Consider the following 13,057-nt stretch of genomic DNA (forward strand, 5'->3'; position numbering starts at 1 on the left):
AAAATCAACATAATACATTAACAGGTAATATTACCATAGGAATCCTCCCTTGATTGACTAAGTGTACGTCAATGTGAGGCTGACTGCCTGCAACTCCTCCTTCAGTAGTCCACAACAATCTACATAAATGACTCTTCCATCACTTGAGAGACTCTTGGAAGTTTCATGTATTTATCATTGTTATTATTTTTTAAATGTACTTTCCCGTTCAAGTTGATTTTTTTTAAATGGAATGCCCCATTGTTTAACAATCAACGACCTGATAATTATTATATTTGTTATTTTCTAGTACGTCACATGACGGCGCCCTCAGCCGGCGCCTCTAATTAGGAAGCTATCAGGAGTCTCCATGAAATGCATATGACATGTGTATTAGTACTACCAGCGGCGCCCAAGAGAATTTTTTGTGTCAGGGCCACTTCACATCACATCCAAAATCAAGGGAATTGACTCCAGAAGGAAGAGATTATTTATTTATTGATGTACTAACTCTAATTTATGTACTTCATCAAAAGGTGAAAGAGATCTTATCCCCTTCCATAATTTGATTTCCATCATCACCTTGTCTTTATTAATCCCTTCTTCATATTTGACAGAAAGCTCCCACGAGATTAAGGGATCATCACTATAGATAAAGGTAGACCCAAACTACCTATTAATACCCACCCACAATTAGACAATTAGAGACTCAGTAATTATTTTGTCTTTTCTTTTTTTTGAAATGATGATGACATAAGAAGGAAAGAGAGATCGGTAAATCCTTTTACATTATATTACAAATACAATAGAATACATACATAAATCTTTACCTTCTTGAGTAATTCCCTTGATTTGGGTGTGATGTCAAGTGAGACAAGGGTACCACTGGTAGCACACACTACACATGTCATATGTATTGTATTTCATGGAGACTCCTGATAAGTCTGGGGCGTCTGGAGGGGCTATAGACCCCCTCCCCAAAAAGGAATTTTTGCTATTTACTAGAATTTATTTATGTAAAAATTGGAGTGTTTTTTTTTTGAATGATTTATTTTCATTCGGGCAAATTATGCAGCAAAATTTAATTTTTGATTTTTTTTTGTGAATGACTATAGGTTTTGGAAACTTTTTCCCTAAAAGTTTATTTTTTTGATAGATACCTCAGATTTTTAAAATTTATTTTCCATGGATTTTTGAAATCATTTTCCAGATTTTTTAAATTATATATAATTTACCTCCCAAAAAAAAAAAAAAAAAAAAAAAATATATATATATATATATAACCCTGTAGATGCCACTTTCGCTTCCTAATTAATATGATGTTGTTAGTAGTCTGTATCCCTCAAGTAGAGCATCCCCACATCAGTCCTTATGGGATGAACATAGAACAATATAATGAGGGAGGGAGAAATCTCTGACCTTTTGTAATAATATTCATGACTCTCAAGCCTCCATAGTACATCACATGAACACATTATAGGTCTATATTATATTAAATAAGAGTACTTACATACATAATATCTTTATATTATGTACACAACTAACTAACTAATTATGTACTATGTGAATATTGGCGCCAGGTCTAGAAAAAAATAAAAAAAATATGATTAACATTAACAGCAGATTCCCATAGCCCTCTGTTTTTTGGTACAAACATATGATGTACATTGGCTGGTGTTTTTGAATCATTAATATGTACGTACCCTGTGGATCTTGCCCGGGTAATTTGTATCTTTTTCTATTTATTCCCTAATAGACCCTAACTTTTTTTTTATCTGGACTAAGCTATGGACAGCCCTGAATGCAACCAATAAATGAAAAGAAGAACTTAGAGTATTGCACTTTTTTTGTTTTTGGAGATAATGCAAGAAATTAAATATTCATTGAATGCTCAATCAATTTATACTTTTTTTTTACAATGAAAATAACTTATTGATAAGTATTCCTTTGTACATACATTATAATGTTCAAAATATGCCCACAGTTGTATTATTCCTAAGCATATAATATATGAATAATTTTAATAGGGGCAATTAATGTCTTGCATCAAATAATATTTTGGTAATTAAAATGGCTGATGCTGCAATTAAATAAGGGATTATGCGGAATTGTACAGTGTTACCTGTACAATATCTGGGGTGCATACCTATATGATATTTAAATAACTGGGAGAGGCATAATTCAAGTAACATAAGCTGCAACAAGGGTTCCCAACATTTTTGAGTCACTTTGATAATCTAATTATAGTTATTTACCCACTCAAAAAATATCAATTTTTTAAAAAAAATTGATTAGCATTAATTTTGACAAAGATAAAGTCTTGGAACGGTCTGAGATTGTTAAATTGTACAAACTTGGCTTTGGACTGGTCTTGTATTAAAATTGCCCCCAAGAACAATCAAAATTACCACAGTCAGAGGAGGTTGGAAAATAAGAGCAACAGTTTTGGACTTGCGCGCAACAAGGGCCCATCTTATTTCAAAACTTTGACATTGGCCTTCCTCTTTAGGGTCATATCCCTTCCAACTGGCTCGATAAAATAAATATATATATTTATATTACGTATAAAATAATATGTATATATCCAAACAAACAATTGCAAAATTAGCTTGGGTGACGTCATGTAGGTATTGTACACCTCTTTAAAAAAAGTCTTATTTTCTCAGAATTCCCGAGAAAAAATCATATTGTTATTATTATTTTACAGCCTACTTCCTAAGAAGGTACCTACTACTTAAACATATACATATGTATGTAGTACTTATGACGTCATTACTTATTTTTAATTATTGGCATAATATTTATATGTATATCCCCATATATAATATTTATATGTATGTATATAAAAGCAGGATTTAATAGTACTAATAATTATTTTAAAGTCTTGTCTTATTTTTCATGCCTATTAATATTATTGCTTTGAAGTTACTACATAGGTACATAGGTTGTAGGTATGTATATAATAATGCAAATGAATAACTAACTACCAAGCTAAGTAACCTACACCAAACATGTGTATGTTATAGTGAAATAATACATTTGTGTAGTGGTTTAATAGGATCCGACCAGACGTCGCCATGTGCCATCATTTCTCTCTCTTTGGTTATTTTTTTCTCTTTTTTTCTTTCCCCATGTATGTATATACATATTGTATACCTTTAACATCAATATGGGTATATACTTGAATGATGAAGGAGTTTAATATATTGTACAATATGTCATAATAGGTAATACAAGTCGGATGATGACTCTTGTTAATCCTTAATATTGAAGATGCAGCAGGCCTTTTTCTTGTTCCCAACCATATACTAATGTACAAATTTGGTTTCTTCCCCCCTTCCGTTTTATGGACAATGACTAGTTAATAATCTTTGAGCTAAAGGAATCGGCAACCGCCCTCCCTCTCATGATTATGAGTGAGTACATTTACATATTTATTTATTGAACAATGTTTAATATATGTGTTGTACAAGTTGCAACTTGTATAAGAAAAAGGTAAAAGTTGAAACCATAGGGTGGATTTTTTTACCAAGTATATAAATTATGCATTTAATTTAGTAAATGTTGAGGGTCAGGGCCTAGCATCCGGCTCTCTCACAAACTCTGGCAATGGTTTCAACTCAAATATGAGATGAATTATTCTAAATAAATAACTTAAAGTAGACTTGTGATGAGGACATTGCGCCTAAGCCTAATGACATACCCCGGAGATGTTAAGCTGATAAATAGTAAAAAATATAAAATTTTCAGGTCATTAGTGGACTCATAGGCTTCAGTCTATAGATTAAGTGCCCCTGGATGAGGGTAATGTTTTTTATTGAATATTCTTTGGATGGTGGATATTTATTCATGGTGTAACTTTTGATTATTTTGAGGAGAATCAGTAATTGATTTACAAAGTTTTTTAAATTTCCACTGATATATTACTCGTAAATTTTATAATAACCAAGTAATTTTAATAGATCAAAGGGAAAACAAATCAACTTGTACAGAGCATTTACATACATACTCATATTATCATATATGTATATGTAAGTAAGTATTTAAATTTCTTCTTCCCCCCCTTCATAATGCGTCTTTACTCTTTACATTCACGGCGCCAAACTTTTGGAACGAAGGAAAGATTACTGGCGACTCAATAAAAAAAATTAAAGACGTCGTTCAGGCGCGTAATAAAGAAAGCCCTTCTACAGTAAATTAAAAGAAGAAGAAGAAAAAAAAACACAACTATAAAGATAGTTGAGGATTCATCCTCAAGAATCAGTAGTAGTTAAACTCTCCTAGGTCAAAGAGTGAGTCGCCTTCATCGTCAAATTGTATGTTTGTAGTAGTTAAAGTATATACATTATACATAGTCAGTTATATTACATAAACCCACACACTCACACACATCCTTCAGTAATGGACCTAAGCAAAGTGTTGTATCTCAGTTTTCTACTCTCTTTATATTTGTGCGTCTCTCCGTCTGTGTGCAATCCCCGAAGACGACGGAAAGACAAGGAGGACACCGGACCTCTTCAAAGAGCCATCACCTATACAAATCCCCTGGTTCCTCTTGAGTTCTGGGAAAAAGCAAAACGAAAGCCCAGACGGAAACATCTTAAAATTGATTTACTACTCCGGAAAATGGGACAGGACTTTGATTCCTCATGGATGTCTGCGAGCAAACCTCAAAAAGATCTTAAATCCGTGGTTGAGATTTCAGATGATCAAGTGGCGGAATTAGTCGAGCAGGTAATTATCAATCCATCAATCTCTTTATGAGTGGCTTTCTATAATAATTTCAAATCCATTGACAAATATCATTATTGGGAATGACCAGTACATTCCTCATTTTTTTTATTTATTATTTTATATATATATATATATGTTATGTATGTAGGTATCGGATCTGAATTTAAAAGAAGATCTATCAAACATACTATCCATTTCTCCATTCAACAACGAGTCAGAAAAAGATGATGATACAAAGACCAGAGACGACGATGGAGAACCTAGAATAAAAGAAGAGATTGTCTCCTCAAAGGACATAACTCAAATGGCTAATCTCCTTCAACAATGGCTCATCAAAAAGTCAAGTTGTCCAGTCACTTACAAATGGAAAGATCTGGGAGAATATTTCTGGCCCCGATGGATTCGCATGGGCTCTTGCACTCAAGAAAAAAAGTGGATTTGTTGATAAAAAAACCCAACTGTTCCTGGCCCAAAGGTTTACATTGTGTACCTGGAGAGGCTTTAACACTACAAATCCTCCGTTGGCACTGTAAACGACGTCGTCCACATATTGGAAGTAGTAAAAGGGATCGACCCATGAAATGTAAATGGTATAAAGTTCCCTATCCAGTGACTTCTAGTTGTAAATGTGATTGTAAGTCCAAGAAACATTTTTAAAATGCGTGAGTTTTTATTTGTTTTTTGATGAAGAAACCTCAACAGAAGAGAGTTCTTCTTTCTCGCACTATCCAAGATAATTATTCCTTCAGATTACTTTGTTCATCATCGACATCATAGTTTAGTCAATTCATTTTTATTTATAGACATAACAATATACATTATTATATGAATGTATGCACTCAGTATTATCCGCCTTAACAATTTATTCATAATAATTAATTAATTTAAACAAAAGTATTTATACATATTATTACCTACTTATATGTATGACTAATAAATAATTACATATTATCACCCTTGTTCAATAATTAATCAATCAGATTGATATATTATGTATAAAATTGTAAATCCTAAGCATTTTTTAGTGTACATTTTTTTTTTAGTTTACCATCAGATGAATATTTGTGTCATCCTAGGCTGTTATGATTTTTCTTTGATTCTTTAGGAGAGAACATCCAAGTATAAAGTGAGTGTGCTCATAAATGACGATGAGTAATATAAAAGATCTATTGGGGATTCAGGGACGTCTGCAGTGGGTGGGTTGGAGGTGCTCTAATCTAAGGAATTTTTATGTTATATTATAATTTTTTTTGGTCAGAATGAAAAAATTGGACAAATAATGCTACAGACCGAAAAATTTGATATTGGGATATTTCCTTCCAAAAATTAAACTTTTTGTGAACAGTTGTAGATTTTTGAATTTTTTTTTTCAAAAAATTAAACTTTCTGTAAATAACTACAATTTTATGATTTTTTTTTTAAAATCTAAAATTGGAATTTTTATTTTTTTAAGAAAAATTAATTTTTTGTAAACAACAGCGGATTTTGAATTTTTTAGTATTTGAATTTTTTTTTTTAAACTTTTTCCAAAAAATTTTTATTTTATTTAGTACAACTGTGAGTTTTTGATTTTTTTTGAATAGCTGTAGATTTAAAAAAAATACTTTTCCAAATAATTTAATATTCAGTTTTTTTTTTTTCAAAACCAAGCCACGCACACGCACAAATAAAATCCTGCGGACGTTCCTGGGAGTTTAAGGATATGTCTTAGTTGGACTCAGATTATAATTGATAATTGACTTCAAATTAATCCCTACCTACCTCCTTATTTATTTCACCCCACAGGCTCCTTGAAGCTGATGTAATAAAATGTCATGTCCTCTGAAAAATTATTCAAATTTTTAGGGTTAGCACGTTAATTTTCGATTTTTTTACACAGCGAAAATGCTTAGGATTTACAATTCTAGTTATGTATGTCTTACCTTTGACTAATATGATTCTTTGAACCGATTTTACTTCTATTTTGATCCTCTTGCTTTTCATCAAATGCTGAAGGGGGTCGTATATTTTCATGGACTTGTCCTGTTAACTCTCGTTCCAATTTCTCAAAGGGATGTAACACTTTTGCTAAATCAAACTGATGATGATTCATACGGGATTTATAATCAGCTGCTGAAAATGAGGATTTAGTGCTACTGTTGATAGTGGAGGGTGTTCCAGTTGTATCAGACTCGTCGTAGCGTCTCAAATGTTCATATTCGTCCTCTTTTTCGAGAAGGTTGATGTATATTTCAGCCTTAATAAAAACAAAACAAAAAAAGTTAGGGGATTCTTTTGAAATAAATTAAAGTTGCAACAAACCTGGGGAGGTAGACTGGGCATCTCTTGATTCGATAAAGTGTCTTGTACTGTCAAAACTGGAAGGATCTTGAGCTCTCTTCTTGTGTCTTTGCTCTCCTCTTTCCATCGATAGGATTTGGGAAGGGTTTGAATATTTCGACTAATTTCATCTTCTTCGTCATCCACCATGGTCTCAATTTCGTCCAATTCATCCTCAATAACTGTTGCAGCAGTTTCTTTCCTCTTGGAAAGACTTAGAGTTTGAACGCTATGACGCGATGAAATGGAGGACTATCAACAAAACAAATATGCAATCGAGTGAGTATTAATCTCGATAATTATTAATCATACTAACATGCTTATCCGTGTCTCCGAAACCCTTGGGAGGTCCAAGGGCGGGAACGGAGGCTGATCGGGATGAAATTTGTGCATTTCCTAATACCTTGGTTCTCGGTGGTTTCTTTGTGTTGGTATTGGTCTTGGATGATAATGACGATGGCCGAAAGAGTGCAGATGGATCAGGAAGAGTTCTCTTGGGCTTGGAGGGTAATTTTGATGGTAAGGTATTGCATTTGTCAGAATTCTGGAGAAATAACATAGTACATATATTTCAACTTATTTAAACTAATTAATTGTTATTTTTTTGGCTATTTCCTTACATAATTTTGATTTTGAAGAGATCGCGATTTACAAGAAGGAGATATTCCCGTGTCTTGTCTCTCAATATTATATGATCCACTATAGAGTAATTGATTAAAGTAATGACGAATCCGCATTTTGACGGAAACTGGAGATTCTAAAATAATAAAAATTGCATGATTTGTTCCCATATTGCATATGAACATAATATTTCTTGGCAATACATACCTTTTAGTGCTTTAACACAGTCAGAGCGAGTCATTCGCTTAATATATTTACTATTGATAGTGAGGATCTCATCCCCTTCTTCTAATGAGCCCCAAGTGCATTTGGCTCTTTTGGCAGGACTGTTATTTGCAGCACACTACAAAATACAAGCAATAATAAATAGTTACATAATTAATTAGTCCGCAGGGAAACATTTTTAATTACTCACCTGAATGAATAATCGCTTAACATTTTCCTCAGGCCTTGATCCTCCTTCAAACCGAAGACCCAAGCCTAACTTCTCTCCCGGTAGTCGATAAATTGTCAGATTTTCCTCTACAATGGGTGGAGATCTAGGGCTTGAGTGTTGAGATACCGTTGGAGAGTTTATCAATAGAGGATTCTATACAAAAGAAAAGTATGTGTAGTAATAAATCAATGTATTAAATTGATGTACTGTTGTCACGGTAATAATATTTTCATACCGGTTCTGATATCGATATTGATATTGGTATGTTGATGTTTTTTTTTTGTTTTTTTTTTGACACAATAAGAACAATTCAAATGCACATACCGAATAATTGTTTTGAATAGTGTGGGAGAAAGGTGGACTTGAATGGTCTTTTTATTGTTGTTGGAGGGTCAATCTCATAAATTTAGAGGGGCTGTTGTCGGTGGTCAATTCCTTTCATTATGGCACTGGATGTACTGGTTTAAATACTAATTTACTGCTATACAGTTTTAAATGGGTCAGTACTCTAGTACTGATGTCTAATATTTTCAAAAATTTCGTTAATAGACAATAGTGAAGAAATGATGAAAAGTAAAGCAAGCCGAAGAGGTTATAACCAATAAAAAGGTCAACAGATCGCACCGATAAGTCCAACCTTTTTCGATAGTAGGGCAGGCTTTATATTTAAGCATACCAATATAAACTTCCCGGCTTTGCACGTCAAATGGATGTATTAAGCTGATTTTGGACTCCCTCAGGAAACTTCTTTTTTTTGTTCCAAGGATAAATTCTTTTTTTTTTGTAAAATTATTTTAAGACTTTAATGTCTCTGTAAAAAAATGGTATTATTTTCTTTTGTACATATAGATGCCCTGGAACTTGGTGCAAAAAATCATTAGGCTGCTTTAGACTACATACTGGGCAACATAACTTTTTTGATGAAACCATATATCAATTGCTCTGTTTTGGTGTGAATCATTGGCAAAAAATATTACATCAAGTCATACATGATTTTAAAATTATGCATAATTTTCAATGATGTCACCTTAAAGATCAAATTATAGTATATGACTAATATCATTGTATCAAATAAATTTTCATTGAAGTACATTATAAAGTAGTACAAAAACTGAATTGCTTGGGCATAAAAAAAGTAATCCTTGTCCAACACAGTTTCCCAAAAGAGTTATATGTCAAAAGCAGCTTAATACATCCAGTCGTCATTAAATGGGCAACAATGTGGTTCACAGAATTTAAATGTATTTCCATTGAAACTTATATTGTCTCATATGATTAAAATGAAATAAAATGGATTAAGGCAGTGTTTAACAAACACTTTTTTACTTCCACTCTCTCCTTAACTTCTGATAGCATTAGAACATCTACACCTCATCCAGGAAAAAATACATTTTCAAATTCTTAATAAAAATACTGGATCAAAATTATTTTCCACTTCCTCTCTGGAATTTATCTACGTCTCACAGTTTGAGAAATCCTAGATTAAGGGTCGAAAATAACCTAAAATCTTGTGCATTAATGAAGTACGTACGGCTTCAAAAGTGGATTCTCGATAAAAATTTTAATGTTTATAAATACATATATATATTTCATATGTATAAAAAAAAATTGTGTGGGGTGGGCGTATTTTCCAAAAGTCTAGAAAGAGGCCGATTAACTGGTAGAAGGGCCTGAGGCAAAGATAATAGCGGAAAAACATTTTCCGCTTTATTTCAAAAATTAAATTTATTTTGAATCCTCTTTCTTTATTAAGGAAATCAAATTTATTTTGAATCCTCTTTCTTTATTAAGGAAATGAAATTCTTTTATGTTAGTTCCTAATTTTATGTTAATGATCTTTTTTGGAAAATATTTCCTTACAAAAATTGCATCAATTAATGTTTATAAAAAATCTACTCACTTCAGAGTACATATTTTTTATAATCAAGTATAGGACAGTTAAAATGACCCTAATGCTCCCAGCCATGCTCCTGAAGCCCATTCAGACTGATTATAACAACAGAGCATATTTTGATATGACTTTTGCAATTTTTTAGCAGTTTTGGGAACTTTTTTTCTTCAAAATTATAGAAGAAGTATTAAGTCTCCAAACCCTTCTAAATACTATCCCTGCACAAATTGTCATGACACCATTTAACTGCAACACTTATGCACATAATATATAGAGTCAAAGCAATTAATTCAATTTTCCATTAATTTCTTGAGTTATTCTTTTGTGTTTCTAGCGAAATGGGACAATAATGAATGAATCGGATATCTGTAAATCTACAATACATGATATTAATTATGTAGACAAAAAATGTAATGTGTTTCCAATCAATATTAATATGTAATAATGATAATTAACGGTGAATGAAATAATGATAATATAATTAAAATAACATGCACTAAGTAAGTAAGGTGTAAATAATAACGGAACTTATCCATAAGGGTACGAGTAAGTTTCAAGTGCTCCTCAGAATTTCTTTCTTTAGACAAATAACTACATATTTAAAGAACAAATAGTTTGTTTCAAAATGAATTGAGTATTAAATCACTTATATCACAATTTGTCGGTTTTTTTATAGACAAGGGGAAAATTTTCCAAAATAAGAATAAAATAGTAATCACTTTAATAGAGAGCTCGGAGTTGTATCGTGAGTTGAAGGGATGATGATGTCTCCGAGGTTTGTTGGACCGTCCAATGTCACACGAGGCACTAGCACTTCGTTTAAGATAGCCTTTAACTATGGAGGATGAAGGAGGAACTCCTTGAGTAGATGATGAAGTGATTTGCCTCTGATTTTGAATTAAACTGCTTGGATTTTTCTTCGTGCATGGCTGTTGTTTCTCGTAATTATTATTCTTTTTATTGCTGTTATGGTTGTTGTTGTTGGAGGTGGTAGAGTGTACCGTAGAGCGCGAGGATGCGGAAAAATCCACTCTGTGGGAAAATGAGAATACATGAAGGAACTCAGGTTGTACAATACATATACATAAAGAAAAAGAGGAACTGCAAATCATTTTGTGCCCTATTTATCAGGAAAGAAAATAAAGCCTTATAAATAAACATGCGTATATTCGTGTATGTATGTAATTGTATAGACTAGTGTTCAAATAGGACCGACATCAAATCCGGCTGTAGACCCCCACCCACAATAAAAGAATTTTCGCTTCTAATTATAAAATTTAATATTTGAAATTTAATTTTTTAAATTTTTTTCCTAAACTTTTTATATTATGTCAATAGCTGTAGATTTTTTAAATTTAAAAAAAAGAAATTTAATATTTGGAACTTATTTTTTAATTTTTTTCCCAAAAATATACTTTTATGTAAATAGTCGAGGATTCTCAAAAATTTTCTTCCTAAGAATATAATGTTTCGTTTTTGGAAAAAAGTAGAATTTTTTTTTTTCAAACAGCTATAGATTTAAAAAAAAATTAATATTTGAATTTTTTGGAATTTTTTTTTAATCAACAACTGTGGATTGTTCATTTAATTTTTTGGAAACAGCTGTGGATTTATAAAAAAATGACAAAAAGTAATTTTAAAATAAATTTCCAAGAAAATTTAATTTTCAGATTTTTTTTCAAAACAATAAGCCCCCCCATAAAAAAAATATACATATGTATAGATAATACTGTGGATTTGCCCCTGCTTCTAGATCTATTCAAACCTATGTATATTTTGATTAAGATCGCCCACTCGAAAAAAAGTCTCCAATTTAATTGTTATTATGTTGTCAGTTATTTAATCTGTCACAGACTATATTTGCAGTTATGGAACGAAGTCTTTCTTGTGAAAGTCACAAGTCGATCTAAAGAATATTAAATTGAACTTGAGACAACTGACAAATAATTATAAGAGACCCATGTCTGCTATAGAGTACCAAAATTTCAAAATGATTCACTTAGTATAATGTCAAAAGCGTTGTCAGCGATACTTTTTCATCTAAAAATAAAAAAATAAAACTTTTTAAGGGCGTCATCAGTGGGGTTTATTTTTATGGCGTAATGGCGTAGAAAGTACTGGTTACAGTACAAATTCCGTTTAGTACTCTTATAAATCCGTCTATAGCTCGTTAATTTCGACACATTTCGTTTGGTTGCATTATGTGCCGTACTTGTCATATTTAGCCTCGTCTTTATTTCGTCAATAAAACAAAATAGAAAACGTATGTTAAAGTCTCGTAATCGAAATGCAAAAAACAATCGTTGACGGGCATATTTCGTCTAGCCCAGCTGACGGCATTATCACTACCCAGAAGAACCATAGTTTTTACTGGTTTACCTACCAAAAACACTTAATGTCATTGAATCGATATTTGTTCATTTATCATCAAATATCAGTCTAGAGCCAAGCTTTAGATAAGACCGAAGAATACCAAATTTCATAATGAGGCCGATCCAGACTGATCTTGTCCTCGAAATTGGTCCCAAAACCGAATTAGATGGATTCAGTATAACTTTCAAGTAAGGCAATCAGCAGCAATATGCAATTGACATCCGTTTGAAAAATCTTGCTACCCCCTCCTCTGGTTTCAAACATAATGTTGTCTAAATAGCATAAGAGATTGAATTTGTGGTTAGTAATTATATATACATATATAGGTATATTGAAGTTGTTTTTCTTGCTGTTGTATATAAAGAAACACAAAATTTACCACAATATATGTAAATACTTTTATGAACAAGTCATATGTAAATTTTCACATGTTCTACTGTTCCTAAAAGAAAGGATCTTATATAATAAATGGATCCATCACTAAAGAAAAAATACATACTTAATGATGTGTTGTACACATATTATGTAGCTAATGGTAGTTTAAAAATTTCATTTAGTATAAAGATTAATAATAAAATTATAACAAATTCGTTAAATGAAACACAATTTCCGTAATTATTACGTTGATAATTGATTTGGTTGATAGATACTATAGAAGATGTTCAATGAAAGGATGTTTTGTTTTACATAAGTATACATCATAG

At 31.8% G+C, this 13,057-nt stretch overlaps 2 protein-coding genes across 4 annotated transcripts in view; one reads left to right on the forward strand and one right to left on the reverse strand.

Annotated features, from left to right (window-relative positions):
- Positions 1-13,057, reverse strand: part of LOC121116880 (uncharacterized) — a 174,747-nt gene that overhangs the window by 99,734 nt on the left and 61,956 nt on the right. For all 3 annotated transcript variants that reach the window (XM_040711181.2, XM_040711180.2, XM_040711182.2), the window contains 7 exons: positions 10,700-11,012; positions 8,069-8,242; positions 7,861-7,996; positions 7,653-7,789; positions 7,349-7,576; positions 7,015-7,284; positions 6,636-6,949 (listed from right to left, as the gene is read on the reverse strand). In XM_040711181.2, coding sequence (XP_040567115.1) covers positions 6,636-6,949; positions 7,015-7,284; positions 7,349-7,576; positions 7,653-7,789; positions 7,861-7,996; positions 8,069-8,242; positions 10,700-11,012 — 1,572 coding nt within the window. The remainder of the gene's footprint in view (positions 1-6,635; positions 6,950-7,014; positions 7,285-7,348; positions 7,577-7,652; positions 7,790-7,860; positions 7,997-8,068; positions 8,243-10,699; positions 11,013-13,057) is intronic.
- On the forward strand, positions 4,231-5,509 carry LOC121116883 (noggin-1). Its single transcript, XM_040711190.2, is given in 3 exon segments — positions 4,231-4,713; positions 4,862-5,146; positions 5,149-5,509. Coding segments are annotated over 3 exon segments (840 nt in total). The 5' UTR covers positions 4,231-4,380; the 3' UTR covers positions 5,371-5,509.

Source organism: Lepeophtheirus salmonis, chromosome 4 (assembly GCF_016086655.4).
Source record: "Lepeophtheirus salmonis chromosome 4, UVic_Lsal_1.4, whole genome shotgun sequence".
NCBI lineage: Eukaryota > Metazoa > Arthropoda > Copepoda > Siphonostomatoida > Caligidae > Lepeophtheirus > Lepeophtheirus salmonis.